Source organism: Rutilus rutilus (genome assembly GCF_951802725.1).
Source record: "Rutilus rutilus genome assembly, chromosome: 7".
Classification (NCBI taxonomy): Eukaryota; Metazoa; Chordata; class Actinopteri; order Cypriniformes; family Leuciscidae; genus Rutilus; species Rutilus rutilus.
The window spans coordinates 13,701,461-13,719,506 of NC_140221.1; the positions used below are offsets into that span (position 1 = coordinate 13,701,461).

The following is an 18,046-nucleotide window of genomic DNA, read 5'->3' on the forward strand; positions in this document are numbered from 1 at the left end:
GAAAAAACATTGGCCTACATGTTATCACACAAATTCAGCGATCAGGATATCAGGTGCTGAGTTTATTTATAAGAAGTATAATCTTAAAAGTTTAAATGATATCTTTTAAAAACAAAAGACTGTTTAAATAAAATCTTTAAAGTTTGAATACATACGCATCTTCTATTTACCTTTTAGAAGATTACTGTAATGATTTTGTATAACGGTTATTAAACGATGTCTGTTCAAAAACATAATTTTTTGTCCGTGTGGAGTTTCAATTTTGATGGCTTTCCATAGCCATGATGATTTTTTGTACCGTAACCGCATATTCGATCATGTACACCTAAACACGACAATCACAGAAAACTATAAAATAAATAAATAATTTAATATCATTTCTAAGCTGTATTGCACGCGCGCACACACACGGTTCTAAAAAATGAACTAATCTCTATGTGCATCATGTCACAGCGTATGTAATGTTAGTCTGCTAACGCCTTTCCAGAGCCAAAGTTTTGTTCGTACTAAATTTATTTCAAAGCATAATCGTAAAAGTTTAAATATGATCTTTAAAGTTTGAATACATACGCATCTTCTATTTACCTTTTAGAAGATTACTGTGACCTAAAGTATTATTTTTACTAAACAATGTCTGTTCAAAAACTTTAGATTGTTGAAAAACTGTACTTAGTCGTCTTAAATCTCATTTATATGAAAAGATTCAATCAACATTTTTTTTTATCCATGCGGGGTTTAAATTTTTATGGCTTTCTATAGCCATAATGATTTTTGTACCGTAACTGCATATTCTATCCCGTACACCTAAACACGACCATCACAGAAAACTATAAAATAAATAAATAATTTAATATCATTTCTAAGCTGTTTTGCTCGCACGCACACACATGGTTCTAAAAAATGAACTAATCTCTATTTTAAATTAAATTATTAATAAAATATATAACCAATGAATAATAACATATGTTACTAAACTGTATTTAAAAAATGTAAACAAAGTTTTAGCTAAATAAAAACACCTTACATTTCCAGAGAGGTCATTTCCAATATCACAGTAAATCTAGTCCGCGTTCCAGAGTACATCCAGAGTTTTATACTAAATTCATTTAAAAGCATAACCTTAAAAGTTTAAATTAGATATTTATATATGTCAATAAAAGTTTTATTAAAATCATATCTTCTATTTATCTTCTTAGAAGACTTGTGTATTATTTTTACTAAACAGCGTCTGTTCAAAAACTTTAGATGGTTGAAAAACTGTACTTAGTCGTCTTAGATCTTATTTATACAAAAATATTTCAAACAGTATTTTTGTCCATACAACATGTTGTCAAAGTTTGTCACAATGTTTTGTTGTTGTTTTTAAGAAATCCGAGGACTCTACGTTGCTCTTATTTAGACTAAGTTGTATCATTTGGAAAATCACCACACAATTATATTTTCATCTGTGGGTGGCTGAAGGATTTCCTTGTAGTTTATGAGTCTCTGAGCTGATGTGTCGTCTCGATCTGCCAGATCTCATGTTCTCTATTGATGGGGTCAGTCTCATCATTGATGATAAACAGTTCAGTGTAGATCTTGTTTAGAGAGACCGACTGTGGTGCACTTCCCTCCAAAGTCCTCTCAGCGTCACGCAGCATTCTTGATTTCATCTCATTCCTTACATTCGGAAGAATTTCAAAAAATCAGGACAAAGTTGGATAGTCATATTATTAACAGGAGCATCACACTTATGGATGCACAGTGTTCTACAACAAGAGATCTTACCATGTTCGTTTACCGAGGTAGAGTGAGACACCTGAAAAACAAAAAATACTCATACATAAATATATAACATACACAAATCATTTCTTAACTAAGCAACTGTTTCTTAAATGATCAGACACTCACCGCACTGATGTTAACATCACCATATATTGTGGTTTCTACCATGATTGGAGCAAATATTGTCCCACCATTCTTCTGATCAATTGTGAAGTTAAGCTGATTAGGGATCTGAATTAATGGCTGTCCGAATGATGTAGAATTATTATTATTATTATTATTATGCTGTTGATTTGTCATGTTTCCAGAATGTGTTTGAACGCTCAGCGTTTGAACGTCACCATCTTTTAAAAAAAATTAACAATTAAATACACAACCAAAACCATGTAAACATTATAGTAAAGCTTATTGAAGATTGAGAAACATGTTGACTACTAACAAAGTAAATTATAAATCTTTTCCTACGTTTGATATTCTTTTTTCTGATTTTTTTTCACTATGGACTTGATCCTTTTTAATGCTGTTTTCTCTCCATATTTATTCTGTAGTTCCTCTACTGTGTCTTCCAACCTCCCTGTTGTTCTTCTCCATCTGTGTTAACCAAAGACAAACAATTGTAAACAGTACATACACAAAATGTATGTACAATAGCAAAAATAAAGTTTGTCATTAGTTGTTAGGGTTAGATACACCTGCAGACGCATTCATACACCTGTTAGGACAATAGTATGTTCACAGGAGCCGCCTAGAGCGAGTTCCAGCTGATAACGGTCATAAAGTGCGAGATAAGGTGCAAGTAGCTAAACTAAACATTTCATATTTGACAGCTGTTTGAGAAATGTTAAACAACGACAAAAATAATCAGGCAAACTAATCAACTTTTTTCTAATTTCACCATTTTGAACTTAAAATAGGCCTATATAATACATGTGATTTAATGTGAGAGGAGAAGAAACAAATAACAGCCATTTTCATCATATTAGGCATAAGATTAATAATGAATGTGTACATATTGTGAATCAATTTAATAAACATATTTACCTAACATCCATAGCCTTCAGTAAATTAAGGCTAGACAAGAACAACAAAGTTCCTTTTTAACTCTGCCCCCTGCTCTAGTTAGAACTTTGGAGCGCTTAAAAGTGTGGGGCTCAAAAATAAGTGTCATTTGGAACTCTTTTATAGTTATTTTTATCAAAAAATATGTTGATAATGATTAAAAACTTTAGTGCCCTTCGAAGGCATGCATGGGAATGTGTGTCCATATGCTAGTGAGAGCGAGCGTCTGGTGCTCAGAAATACATTCTACAATGATATAAAATATATCTTCATTAAATGCCTATTTTGTCTATTCTACTAATGTCTATTCTTTAATCCACACACATAAATCGTAAGCGCATAATATCATCTGCTCAAGTACTTCTTGATGAGTTTCTTCTGTATTAAACAGCGAATCTTCTCAGTCAGATCGTTGCAAGATCTCAGGAATTCTCTCACACTGCTCGTGTTCACGCGCTCCATCGCTGCACTTGTGTGTGTGTGTGTGTGTGTGACTCGAACGATTCAATCTTCCATAAAGCACGCCAAAACAGCAGCGCGGAGATGTGACGTCACGTGTCGAGCGGGCGTTCGTAAAAAGCACTTCAAAAAAAATATTTACATTAACTTCCGTCTTCAGCATCTGATGATTCCCGATATTATAGTTACTTTATTCCTTTATGATGTTTTTCGGTTCAGCATTTAATATCAAATTAGAGGTTATGGTTTTATTGTTTTACACTTCTCAAGCGATTTCTGTTTGCTTTAAAGAAGTTACTTTTTATTTAAATTTTTAGATTTGAATTTTGTCCAACTGTTTAATACAGATGTGAATTTGTTTGATCATTTCAATGCTAAAAACTCAAGTTTTTATTAAACCAATGTGCTTCGACATTAAGTAGGCTAATTGTTGAGTATGATCTGAAATATTTAATCTTTTAAATCATGTAGTTTTTTAAATTATTCGAAATATTATTATTATTCATTTTATTTTTATTTAATACCTCCTAAAGCTCGCTTTTCAAATGTGTGTTGCAACTGTGGTAGCCGTTATGTGCCAAGAAGCTATGACAACATGTCTTCCAATAGCACTTCATCGAGTTTAATTGTACATGTTCTACTGTTATGCTGCCTATGTAATGATTTACACAACCAAGCAATGAAAAAAAGCTTGTAATTTAGACCGTAACTTTGACTTACCTGTCGAGAAGAAAGCAGGCAACTTCAGCATCCCTTTCAAAGTCTTTCTCCTTCATAAGCTCTTTCCACCTGGGAAAAGCTATCCCGATATTTATTTACATCCCAATAAATAAATTTTTTGCATTTTGGCCACGAGGATTCCTTCTCCTGCATTGATCCAGCATTATATTGTCCCGTGCAGTGCAGCCTTTTCAAATTTGCAGTATCAACGCCTCCCATATGGTCTAGCGGTTAGGATTCCTGGTTTTCACCCAGGCTGCCAATTATATATATATATATATATATATATATATATATATATATATATATATATATATATATAGCCAACAAAATTCAAGTTATTCAAGTTCATCAATAATCATTTTTAGTTATTCATAGTCTTATGCCTGGCTAACACTACAGGAGTTTTAGACCGATTTATGCCCGATTTCCCCCTCCCGAGAATCGGAGAAAAAAATCTTGTCGAGGACCTTGATCGGCTCCGATGTTCGGCGCAGATTATCTGGTAATGTGAGGCGTTCACAGATCGAATCTTGCACCTCCCGATCTGCTCTCACACAAATCGGGCTCGCCCCGATCATATCAAACATGTTTGATATTTAAGATTTTAAATCAGGATGAGCAAGTCTGTGATTACGTCAGTGCTGTCAAAATAGCCAGGAAACAAGTAGGGCTGTCGTGCTGAAGGAATTTCCCTTGAGATAATTTTGAGTGACTCAACTCGATATGCGTTTTTATCTCCATTTATTTATTGCTAAATAAATAAGTGTTACGCTGTGGTCAGCAGGCACAAAGACGAGTACATGTTCAGTAATGAAACCGAAACTAAAAAGCGCGTTAAAACGAAGTGGAGTAAAATGAAGACACAACACGTCAAAATAAGGGTCGGGGGTCCACATAATAAAATAAACACAACATAAACCTGACAATGAGCTTGTTAGACAATTGTTATATAACAGTTAATTCCTTGAATCTCACTTTACGAGAGGCTTTCTGCGATAATTCACCAGTATTGACATTGAAAGTCTCTGCGCATTAGACAGTCATTAAACATTCAACGGAAATGTAAAAATGCGGATGCATTCACAGATAGGTGCTAGATGTAATGAAACAAGCTGTTAATTATTTTAATATTTAATCTAAACTTTGAGCTTCACTTTACAAGACTCAGCTGAGCAGGACAACGCTGAAGCTGATGCGTCACTCCATGATCAACGCCGGCATTGATTTATTGTATTGACCAGCGCTGACGCCATTCATGAGACATATCCTTAAAAGGATGATTTTTGAAAGATTTCGCTTTCCTTGGTCAGGGCTACCTTTTCACCAATATGACTTGATATGAAGGCACACGTTTTGAAAAACGAAAATGCTTGTGTTTTTTTTTGTGCTATTTGTTAAAATATTATAATGTTATTTTTTTCCATTTAGGCTATGTTGATTATGAAAAGTGAACAGCACGAGTAAGATATGATGTGCAATGTATCGGGAGACATAGAGTGGGTCAGACATGATTTTGACCACTTCATTAAGTTTTGTTTTGTAGAAAACCTTTCTTTAAAGTGAATTTCGTTTTGTATAAATTGTTTCTTAATTTATATAATTTTTTTTATCAACCAATTGCCTGGATTTAATAATTAAGAAGCAAATATAGCAGACAATAATCATGCGACATGACATGGAGGCGCCTGCGCTGTCACTTGCATTGCTCGTGAACTGGAGCCATCTCATCATAAATTAACCGAAACTCAGTGTATGCCTCACAGACATGAGAAATACAGGGTGGGCCATTTATATGGATACACCGTAATAACATGGGAATGGTTGGTGATATTAAATTCCTGTTTGTGGCACATTAGTATATGTGATGGTCACCACCCATCTTGAGGAGTTTGCCCCCTCACATATACTAATGTGCCACAAACAGGACTTTAATATCACCAACCATTCCCATGTTATTACGGTGTATCCATATAAATGGCCCACCCTATACATCGAATCTTGAAATGTCTTTAAACTAAACAATTCAAAACGAAAAGAAATAGGCTACTCTCTGATTATGTAATCCATGTGCATTTCTCTCTATAGGCGCGTTCACTACGGAGATGGCGATCGTCAACTTCATCTTTGCAGCCGACAGAAAACTCTAGTTTATTAATAAAATCAATGCACGTGTCACCGGATTTACAAATGCACATCTAGCTTGTTGCACGCACACATATTATGTCGAAATAACGAGATATTATGTTGAAATAACATTATTAGCCTGATAATAATAAATCTTTAATCAATATGTGATTGAATGCTGAATGTTGTGCTTGGTCAATTTAATAAAATTAATACTTTAATTGTGACAATTAAAATAATTGAATATTAAATATTAAGTGGCCAATTTTAGTAATATAGGCTATATATCTAGCACCCCCTCAGCACCTGCGTTAAAAAAATATCTGGCACCGCCCCTGGTTATAACGGCCCACGTATTAAAAAAATTGTCGGGTTTAAATCGGGCTCGGGCTCATGATTACAGTTATGTTAATGTGTTGTGTCGGGCCGGGCTCGGACACAACGTGCATGGGCTCGGGTAGGGTCGGGCTTGATGTTTTGGGCCCGATCTAAGCTCTTAACTCAAAGTACCGGTAGGTTCAAAGTCTCTGTGCGTGTGTATGTGCGTGCGTGCGTGTGTGTGTGTGTGTGTGTGTCTCATGGCAATGCATATCCCATATGTTTCCATGCTTTTCCACTTCAGATCTGCTGCGTGAGATCACGTGAGGCGCTTCCTCTGGCACGATAATCTTAATAACATTTTGTAGTGTGTGGTGCACCGCGATTTTCAAACCTTGTAGTGTGAGCATGTTTAAGATTTGAGGGAAGAAAATCTGCAAAGATTCTCCTTAAGTGTGTGCTGCAACCAGATTTCAAAATCGGTTAGGATTTTAAAACTCCTGTAGTGTGAGCCAGGCATTAGAGGCCTACACGAACTGCAGAAACAAGCAGAAGATATGTAAAAACTCATAAATGCTGTTTCAGTACTGAATCAATTTCACAAATACAATTATATTGAATTCAGAAAATTTCACTATGGAATATTTACTTTATCTCTCATAATTTCAATTTAGTATGTCATCATTTAAACTTTTCATCTCATAATTATGACGCATAGTCATAATTTTAATTTCAACTTTTTAAGTCATAATTTCGACTTTTTGCCATAATTATTACTTAATTCAGAATTAAAATTTTTGTCAGTTACGCCTTTTTAATGTAATACTTAAAACGTTTTTAAGTCATAATTTGGTAACACTATTTTGATGGTCCTTTTGAACGTGCTGTTGACTATAGTAGTGTTGCACCTGCATGTCCACTAACTCGCTTGTGAGAGTCAGAGTGTGTAAAGTAAACTCTCATTAGTGTTAGTAGAGTATTAGTCAGTCCCTCCAGGATTTTGCGGGCCTTTTTTGTGATTGTTGCGGCCTAAAATGCCTGATGTTGCGGCCACTTTTCTAAAAAGTTGCGATGAAAGTTGCGATGTTCTTCTGCATTTGTTTTTATAGGTTAAAATGGCAAAAGTAGATAGATTTTTACTTTAAGGGATACTTCACCTCTGTAAAGATGAATGTGTATTTAAAATGGGTCATTTATGTAGTAGAAATGTGAAATTATTTTTGAATATGGAGACTTCTAGAATGAGAAAAGCCAGAAAATGTATTTGTGGCTCATGTGGATGAAAGACAACAACTCCCAGAATGAACTTGCTTCGCTGCACTACGAGGCCACTCCCAAGCCACGCCCTACCGGTAAGAGAGCGCAGTTAAACAACAAGGCTATCTACTAGTGAGTCTCCGTGACTGCCCGGGATTTCGAAATCGCCAAAAATGTCCGGGATTTGGCTTTTGCTTTCTACAGTCGCCATTCATTCATCATGTTTACTGTGGCGAGCAGGACGAGACTGAAGGCCGCGGGAGAACGACGTGAGGCGGTGGCGTGATTACTGATGACCGACACCTGTGAGACGCACCGGTCTCGTATCTCTCACGGAGGAGCGGGAATTTTCTTAGCAATGTTAAAACGCACATCAACCATCACTTTTTTAGCGTTCATGTAAACACTACATTCAGATTCACCGATCGGAATGAATTCAGTTAGACAGTAAGGTGTGTATGTAAACAATGAATGGCAACTGCAAAAAAAAAAAAAAAAAAAAACACACAATCTCGACTGCCAAACAATGTGTTTTATTCTTGTTTTGCATATTTACATTTTTATAAATGCCACCTCTGATGCAGATTCTGTTTTCTCTGTTTTTTTGATACTAGTCAATTTGATTGGTAAAAGCCATAGTGACTTAATGTATAGAATGTGACATGAAAGATGACAGTTAGGGGGAAATTGCTTTATAAATGTAAAAAAAAAAAATGCAATGAGAATCAATTTAAGATTATGGTTCAGAACTTTTCATGACTTTTACAACACAAAAATTGAACACTTTACTGAAGTAGTTAGTTATTGCACCACCACAGGATTTTATAAGGGTAACGTTAGAGATTGTATTATAATATTAGGTCATGTAGCTTACATGAGTGAGTCGCTCGCTGTGTGAGGAAAGTGGGTCTCTCGTTGTGTGAGGAGAGTGAGTCGCTGCGTGAGGAAAGTGGACGGCGCTTTGCTGGAGACCGCGATGATTGGTCAAAGTTGCAGAAAAGTTGCGGTGATTGGTCAAAATTGCAAGTCGCACTGAATTCACGGGGATTTGTTGAAGTTGCGTTAATAGTTGCGATCGCAACATCGCGAAATCCTGGAGGGACTGATTAGTGGACTGGTAGGGTTAGGGTTAGAATAAGTTGAGATATAGTTGAGTTACTTATAGTCAGTAGAATATCTGTTGGGGAGCATCACAATAAAGAGTTAGCAGATATTAAGCACAGTCTATTTTTTCAGATGTTTAAATGACAAAATACCATTTTTCAACCAAGTGAATCTACACATGAGAGACCTTCAGAAGTCATAACTTCAGGGGTCAACGGTTTAGGTCAGTTGGCGGAAACACTGCATATGTAAAAATCAAATACTGTATTACACTTTTCAAGGGATAATCTAGCTTTAAAGTTAGAATAAAAAGTAAAAAACCAAACATATCTTCATACCTGTTGTGTTCTGACACAAGGTTATTTATGTTTTATAAATGTATTTTGCTTATTTCTACAAATATCAACCTGATAAATATGGACTTAATACACGATTAAACAAGATAATCATGCTACCCAATACGTCTGACACAACATTTTTAAGAAAAAACAGTGCTTTAAAATACAACTAAACCATGATAACAGATGATTTTGACAGTCCTACATAAATGCATGTTGATTACTGAGTTTCAGGCATAGTTCAATGTTCGAGAAATCTAATATTGGTGTAATCTTTGCGAGGTCTCACTCACAACGGACAACTTTGTGTTGGGTGATCCAGGCATACCTTTACTAAAATAAAATATTATGGAAGTCATTTACTCAAAACTGTAATTATACCATATTTTATTTATTAATATTATGGCTTCATGTTGATTTAAAGTTTTTGTTTGTTTGTTATTAACTAATACCTTTATCTTTTAACTAACATCCAGCACAAAATTAAAGAGATGTTTGAGCTAAGGATGTTCTCTGATCCCAAATAAACAGATAATGGAATGTTCACAATCTACAATATACAGTTAGGCTAGATATTCTCCTACTTAGTATGTGTGTAAATAGTTGTGCTTAAATCTTTGGCTGTATTTTTACACACCATAGTGATGCAAAGTTCCACATCCTATGGACTAACTTTCAAACATAATCTTATTCTTTATCTTTAAGATTCAAAAGACCAAATCACTAAGAAAAGAGGGTTGAAAAGAGACGTTTATAATAAAAAGTTTCCAAATGATGGTTTTATTACTCCACTAGATTTAGTCATCTTGTCCAGATAGCAGACGACACTGTTTCACATTTTGTATGTAGGACTGTATGTGTTTTAGGAGAAGACGTTTCTTTGAGAGCTGTCAACATTCAGTGTTTATTGAAATAAATGACCATTAAGAATTTAAGTGATAGTCTTTCTGTTTGACTAAATTGATACTTCATTTAGTGCAACTTTCCCTCTATCTACGAATCACACAAAGTGCATGCTGTTTTACACATAAACTATTACAACAGAATCACATCCGACTATTGCACCGAGAGAGCCATATTCACCAAAGCTTGAGGCTGTTAAACAAAGTTCCACACTTTGGTAAAACCTGCTGATAAAATTGCACAAAAGTAAATTCTAGAGGTCAACTGGGTTAAAAGTAAATGCATCATCATGAGCCATTTAAAACAAATACAGAAAAGCCACTATAGTGATCAGTTTTGACTTTGTCAATTACGCTGTTTACATCTTGTTTTTGTACAGTTTGCAAAAAGTATATAGTCTCCGAGCGTGGTCAAACATGTTCATATAGTATTTTATGAAAAACATGAACAAATATTGCATACAGAGAATTAAATGACGGTCCTTCTAGTATGAGAGTGTTTAAGACACTTTTAGAGCATCTTTCTGCTATGTCTACGAAACATCGATGTGAAAGATGAGTATTGCTGTTTTTTCTGTTACATATTACACTTCAAACTCGTCTAACTATTACACTTATTTTGTTATTATTACACAGTTATTTTGTTTGTGTGTTTTTGTGTGTGTGTGTGTGTGTTGCTGAACAACAGTTAAGCTAATGAATTACAGTTGATATGTGGTATTTTTACGTGAAAGGAGGGTTGATTCATTTTTTATTCTGTCCACACCAATACTTTGAGTTTTAGGCATCTGTCTTTTAGGCTCGATCCAGAAAACAGACGTTGTGTTTTACGTCTTAATAATTGTTTTTCTTTTTATGATCTTCTTTTTATTCAGCATAATAAATGCCGAAATGTTTTAACATATCGTACATTTCAATGGTTAGATAAATCATCTAACTATTATATCTAACAATCAAAAGTTATATGTGAAACAAGCTCAGTCGCATTGGAGTTGGATTCTTGTTTATATTGAACATTGTTATTGAACCACATGTTTAACAGCGCTATTGTTCTCGGCCTCATCAAAGTTTTCACCGGAGCATACCGACTCTGAAACAAGACCAAATATTAGCACGTAACATTTTGGACACCTTTGTTTTTAGGCATCTTTGATTTTGTTTGCATTTCTTCTGAAACAACCTGTTTTGAAATTGTTTAACATCACTAGCGTAACACTTATCGTATTGCCGGGTGTGATTGTAATGTTTTGTATGGCGTTTTCTTTACACTTTCCCCCGGATATCTGTTTCCTACAGTTAGTTGTAATGTTAGTGAACTCTATGTCTTCTCTTTGTTCATATATGACAGTATTCACATGAATTGGTTTGATTCATGTGCGACATTTACATTATATTATTATACCGTCCTAGTTTTTAAATAGCGCTAAAATGTATATTTTATATTTTAACCCTTTATGCGGATATAGAATGCCGCACAAGGTTCTCTGAAATATCTTATCGTGTAAAACATCTATGTAGATCTAGCTATGTTTTTAAAAATACCGCGAAACAAAGACAAGGACGCATCTTTCTATAAGCGACCCTCAAAATCTGTGCATACAACAAAACACATGTAGGTGTACGATGATTTATCAGAAAATTACTTTTGTTTGAAGAAAAACTTAAATCAGCTGGTGCTTGATAACTATTGAAGTTATTAAACACGGTAATGATGTGTTTAATGCGATATTGATATCACGTTTTAATTTTAACTCAATGCGCTAAAGGTCTATGAACTTTAACATCATAGTTGGTAAAATTAACTTAAAGCATGCGCAAAATGAAATAGATCCTAACTACTTTCTAAATGTGTGTTACGGAACTTATGGCAAACAATTCACCCATGCATATGTTTAATCAGATTTTGTAACTGGATTGAGTAAAAATAATAAACTTCTCTCTGGTGGTATATGCATAACTTCTCCATGACGCTACTTCTGTTGCATCGGGACTATAATTTACATAGGCTTTCCTGATGACGACACCCGTACATCCTACGCAACAGGGTGGGCGAGGGGGCGGACCCCAATCACCGTCCTGATAAATATTTCAGGACATCGCACGCTCTAAGCTCTACTCTAGCTCTACTAGCCGCGGACTGCTGTGCTACTGCATCATCTCATTGATCAAAAGTTGAAGGACTGTCAAACCCCGCTTCAACATTTGCCTGAACCTGACGCAAACTACGCTCCTGACCCCAAAACACAAACCCTGGACGACTGTGCAGCAAGGACTCACTCAGGAGATTCCAGGAACATTCCAGGAACGAAAAGCATCTTTCATCATCGAATAAGGGACTCTTCGAAAAGCATCTTTCATCATCGAATAGTATTCGAAAAGCTGAAAAATGGCGACGCAAAACCTGATGGAGAGCGACTCCCCGTTGAGTTCTGGCGATGCGGGGCACAAGTAGCATCCGGCGTGTGAGTGCGCCACGGGCAAAGAGTGTCGTTTAAGAGATACTCTAGACTCTATGTTTAAAGATCATTTTAGAGGCCAAATGGTTGACTTGATGCACAGGATCATCGATGCTGCGTGTGATATGAACAACGATTGTGCGCAGGATACCAAACGTGTGACAAATCTCCAAAATGAAATGGATGTAGTAAGAGGCTTGATAAAGTCATGGACTGATGTAACACCCATGTTTTTTAACGGCAAAGAGCCGAACGGCGTAATCCTCAGAAAGGTTCTGGATGTGTTGAGTGCATGTAGTGACAAATTTGGAATTGACGAAATACTCGCTATTTGTACATTCGTAACGGATCTCTGTGTGTCACTGGTGTCAAAAAATGCAAACACTGATGTTGGTGAAATAGTTGAAAGTCTGGTCAACTACATCCTAGAGCAAGACATGATAGCCTGCAGAGATTCTATTCCATTTCTATTCTGGTTAGACCATCTGTAAATGTCGTTATTGTTTTACTTTATGTACGTAATGCTGATCTATCATTTTCTTCACTACTTCAATGTATACTCGAAAGCATAATGTTGAAATAAACATTTCTGAATGAAAAAAATGTCTGAGCTCATAAAAATAGTATTATAATAGTATAAATAATAATAATAATTTTTAGAATAATATTTAGAATAATAAAAAATACTACATGATTTAAAAGATTAAATATTTAAATATTTAAATATTTGTTTTCTGCATTTGAATTACTGTATTCCCGAGCTGGCAACCATTTCCAAGATGTGAATATCTGAAATTGTGTGGTGATTTTTCAAATAATACAACTAATTTGCCCGCTGTGTACAGAACAGAAAAAAATAACATTTTGTGGTGTTGAACAAAATTTGATTTTGTTCTTAGCATCGGTTCCTGCATCATAGAGGGTATTTAATAAGTTTAATAAGATTATGTGTTCTGTCATGGACGACTAGACACTAGTCATGGGATGTCCAGCAGAGAGAGAAGGGCTTGAGTGGACACGCCCTGTGGTCACATTTTTACCCGCCACCGCAAACCTCCTGTCGTCCTCTCACTCTGCCTTTTCCCCCGCTTCGCAACGTAGCCATCCTACAGCTTTCCGCCCCTGCGACAGCCGTAACATCGACCACCACGGCATCCATTTCAGGCCAAATGGAGGAGCAGGTGGGTTACTTAAACACGGCATTCAGCAACCTGGCCCTCTCCAGTCCCATTTCCTCCCGTGGAGTTGAGGATATGTCTCACCAGCGACCTCCGACTTGTCACAATCCTGGCATGCGTCGGGAACAGGAACGCCTTGACACCTTTCAGAATTGGACTCTTGCTACAGTAACTCCAGCTGAGCTTGCCAAAAGTGGTTTCTACTACCTTGGTCAGGGCGACAGAGTGGCTTGCTTCAGTTGTGGAGGCCAGCTTAGCAACTGGGAACCGGGAGATCGGGCAGTATCAGAGCACCAGAGGCATTACCCCAACTGCCACTTCGTTCGAGGTGACCGTGCAGATAATGTACCTTTATCTGGTGGCGGCCTTTCCAATGTATCTAACTCGGCAATGAAACAGTGTGAAGAAAGGTTGCTCACATTTGTCAACTGGCCCTCAAGAATAACTGTTCGACCAGACCAATTGGCTAAGGCTGGTTTTTACTATGTTGGTCGTAATGATGACGTGAAGTGCTTTTGTTGTGATGGTGGACTCAGATGTTGGGAGTCTGGTGATGATCCATGGGTAGAACATGCCAAGTGGTTTCCAAGATGTGAATACCTGTTGCAAGAAAAGGGCCAAGAGTTTGTTCATCAGATTCAAGCAAGATTTCCAAGACTATTTGAACAGCTATTGACTAATGGAGACAGCAACTCAAGAGAATTTGTTGATCCACCTGTTGTACACCTGGGTCCTGGAGACGACCGTTCAGAAGATGCAGTGATGATGAACAATCCTGTGGTGAAGCAAACCGTTCAAAGCAAAATCCTCGCAAGTGGAGAAAATTACGAAACCGTTCAAGAGTTGGTGTCTGATTTACTAAGTGCAGAAGATGAGAAGAGAGAGGAGGAGCGAGAAAGTAAGTTTCTTACTTTTCTTAAGAAACATCATCTTGCCATGTCACAGCACCTAAAAAGTGTGCAGAGCTTAATGGACCATCTTCTAGAGGAGAACGTCATCTCACAGAAAGAGTATGGCATTATTCGTAACTGCACTACAGTCAAGCAGCAGACAGGGCAGCTCATTGAGTTAGTCCTGTCGAAAGGAAATGCAGCAGCAGAGGTCTTCCGCAACTGGATTAAGAAGAATGATGTCTGCCTGCTGAGAGAACTGATGGCCCAGACAAATGAAGCTGCATCACCGAGTCAAGATCTTTCAGACTTGCCTATCAGTGATGCGCGGGTTGATCCAAAATGAGCAGGTGCCTGCGGTCACCTGCGGTTACCCGCGGTTACGAGTCATCCAAAAATATTTTTAATGATATTCGGGTCGCGGTCGGTCGGGTCGTTTGAAATAAAGATGCCAATTAAACCTTTGTAATTTATATAGTACTAGACACAATTTTCTATGAAATACATAGGCCTACACTTTATTGGCTGAATAACTGGCAAGAAGTACGATGACGCACAAGCTCAGTCTGCAGGTAGAGATGGGAGGCGGCAAGAGAAAAGGTGAAGACTGGGGAGTGGAAGCTCTGCAAATACACAAATAGAAAGAGGAAGTGTGGGAGACATTTGCCGAAATAATGAAAGATGATAACCAAAGTGCTGGCTTTGTCATGTGTACTTCTTGCGATGCTATTTACACATTAGATAGCCACAAAACTGGCACAACCAACCAGGCACGGTGCCAGGATTCCAGTTTTGGATGGGCCAGACCAATTGTGGGGGGGCCTTAAATTAAAAACGTAAAAAAAATAAAAAACGTTATCCAATCACTGCTTAACCTAATAAAAAAATATTGACTAATATAGCCTACTGTTATTTTGTCTGTGCGTATACATAATATAGATTTTAATAGCTTGATGTCCTTTAAATATTTTGTTGCATTGTTAAAAGTTTCGGTGCATAGGACGGACCTATCCGCGATCGCTCTCCATGGTTCTGACCGCTTTGGAATCTCCATTACGCATCATATGGGCTGCGTTTCCCGATAAATTGTCTCTTAGCGCGCTACAAAGACGCTTAAGGTATAACTTAACTAAAGGTATATACCACTAAAGGTATATCATTGCTAGGCGTCTTCAGGGCTATCATCCACTCGTGAGGCAAAGGCGCTGAGAGGCAGAGGCGCTGGCGCCCTCCTAGCAACAGCGCTGTTTTTGGTAAAACATGATTTTGACGACTTCATTAAGTTTTGTTTTATAGAAAACTCTTTTTAAAAGATTTTCATTTTGTATAAATTGTATCTTAATTTTGATCAATGTTTTATCAATCAATTGCCCGTATTTAATAAATAAGAAACAAATATATAGCAGACAATGTAATAAGGCGCCGGCACTATCACTTGCATTGCATGTGAACTGGAGGGTGCCGAAACTCAGCTTGTGCCTCACAGATTTGAGAAATATAGGCTATATATTACAGAAAGCTTGAAATGTCTACTTTTAAACGAAAATATTCAAACCAAAATAAATAGGCTACTCTCTGATTATGTAATCCATATGAAATGTGCATTTCTCTCTGGCGTTCATGGCGAGTCGTCAACTTCATCTTTGCAGCGACACAGAAAACACCTGCTTATTAATAAACAATTAAATGTCTCCTTGCTAATTTAGACTTTCATGTAACAACACTGAGTCAGTTAAGGGGATTTATTAGCTCAATGAGAATTAATATTCATAAGATATGAATATTAATGTGCCCTATACACAAATTAATTTATTCTAAATAGGGGATAAGTAGGTAGAATTTATATGTTCAATTAGGGGAAATTTAGGTAAAGGTTATTGTTCATTTATCCTGCAAATTATCTGTCCGGCAGACAATATGTACAATTTCTGAACAGAAACCTATCAGTCTATAACACCGACCAAAAATATCCTTCTTGTGGCCACAAAGAACGATACTTTAGGGTTTCTAGACAACTTAGATATTTTACCAGTAAAATCAAAGCAGAGCTTGGAGGTTATCACACTTTCAGGGATTTCAGCAATGGAACAATATGAGACAGATTCAATTTCATAAGATTATAAAGTTTTAATCAAACCACTAAAGATTACATGTACTATTTCAATCACGCAGGAGTAAATATGCATAACAAATAAACAATATAACACGATCGTAATAGGAAATAAAATAAAACAAAACAAACAGAATAAAATAAGAACAAGGTTATGAGAGGAAAGAGAAAATGAGAGAGAGGAAGAGAGAGAGTTTTGGGTGTGTGTAAGTGGCAGCGTGTAAGAGTAGGTGGGAGTTTGGGAGCACGTGTGTGTGTGTTTGTCTAGGAACGCGTGCGTGTGTGTTCAGGAGCACGTGTGTGTGTGTGGGTGTGTGTGTGAGTGTAAGTTTTGAGAAAAGTGTGCGTGCAAGTTTAAGAAAAGTGTGAGATTGTGTGTGAGAGAGTCAGAACAAGGAAGAAAGGCAAAACAGTTTAAAACGTTACTTCTCAACGAGAACCCAAAAGCTATAGCAATTTCTAGACAACTTAAAACAGCATTTCTTTTGGATTTGCGAATTTAAGGATATACAGTACTTGCTCAGTGAGGCCCTCTTGTGTGCGTCTCGTGTAACAAAGGAACCTGGAACGCGTGGTCAGCCGCGTCGTCAAAGGCGAGGTTTTGTTGCGATGGTAACTCAGAGAGTTCGTTAAACTTAGCCAAAGATAATTTAGCCTTAAGTTGGTTTCGTTGGTTTGTATGAGAATTATCAAACTGAAATAAAATATCAAGAAAAGGAAGACTTAGAGTAAAACGAAATAAAAAGAAAACGAAAGCTTCTTGGAAGAAGGAAGGAGGCGGGTCTCTCTGGCGAACTGCAAAGTTTTAGAGAGCTGGCGCGTGTTTTTGAAGGGACCACAGCCACGCCTTCCTCCTGTTTCGGAGCCAATCACCTGGAAGGGCGTGTTGCGGCCGCCTCCTTTCGTTTTGTAAAAGTACACGCCTCTTCCGACTTGTACTGAAGCAATAAACTTATTTGTAAACATTTATAACCTGACATTAATGAAAGAATGCATCCTCCGGCATTTTGGGTTAAGGATTCAACACCGTTGGGTTGTTTGGCACAAAATGATACCGCGAATGGTGATTCTGTGATCTAATAACACAAGGATACATGATTTCTCGGGATTTACATGCATATCACATTGATTATAAAACAATACAGCTTATAGATATAGTAATTTGGGTATTGAGATCCTGAAACACAACCAGAAATACAATTTATATAGTTTATAGGGTATTTGTAACCACACGTGGTCAGGATATAGTATGGTCTCTTTGTGTTTTGTGTGTGTGCGTTTGGCGTGCAGAGTCATTCGGAGTTCACGCCTCGTGTTAAACTTTTGCTCTCCGAGCCGGGGGTGATGGGCTATATGTGTGTATG

The 18,046-nt window shown here is 36.9% G+C and overlaps 2 protein-coding genes across 4 annotated transcripts in view; both read left to right on the top strand.

The window, feature by feature from the left end:
* Positions 1-18,046, top strand: part of abr (ABR activator of RhoGEF and GTPase) — a 331,053-nt gene that overhangs the window by 130,915 nt on the left and 182,092 nt on the right. The window lies entirely within an intron of this gene.
* On the top strand, positions 13,563-15,661 carry LOC311293005 (baculoviral IAP repeat-containing protein 2-like). Its single transcript, XM_084412882.1, has one exon. It carries the CDS (start codon positions 13,674-13,676, stop codon positions 14,916-14,918), a length of 1,245 nt encoding a protein of 414 aa, XP_084269008.1. The 5' UTR covers positions 13,563-13,673; the 3' UTR covers positions 14,919-15,661.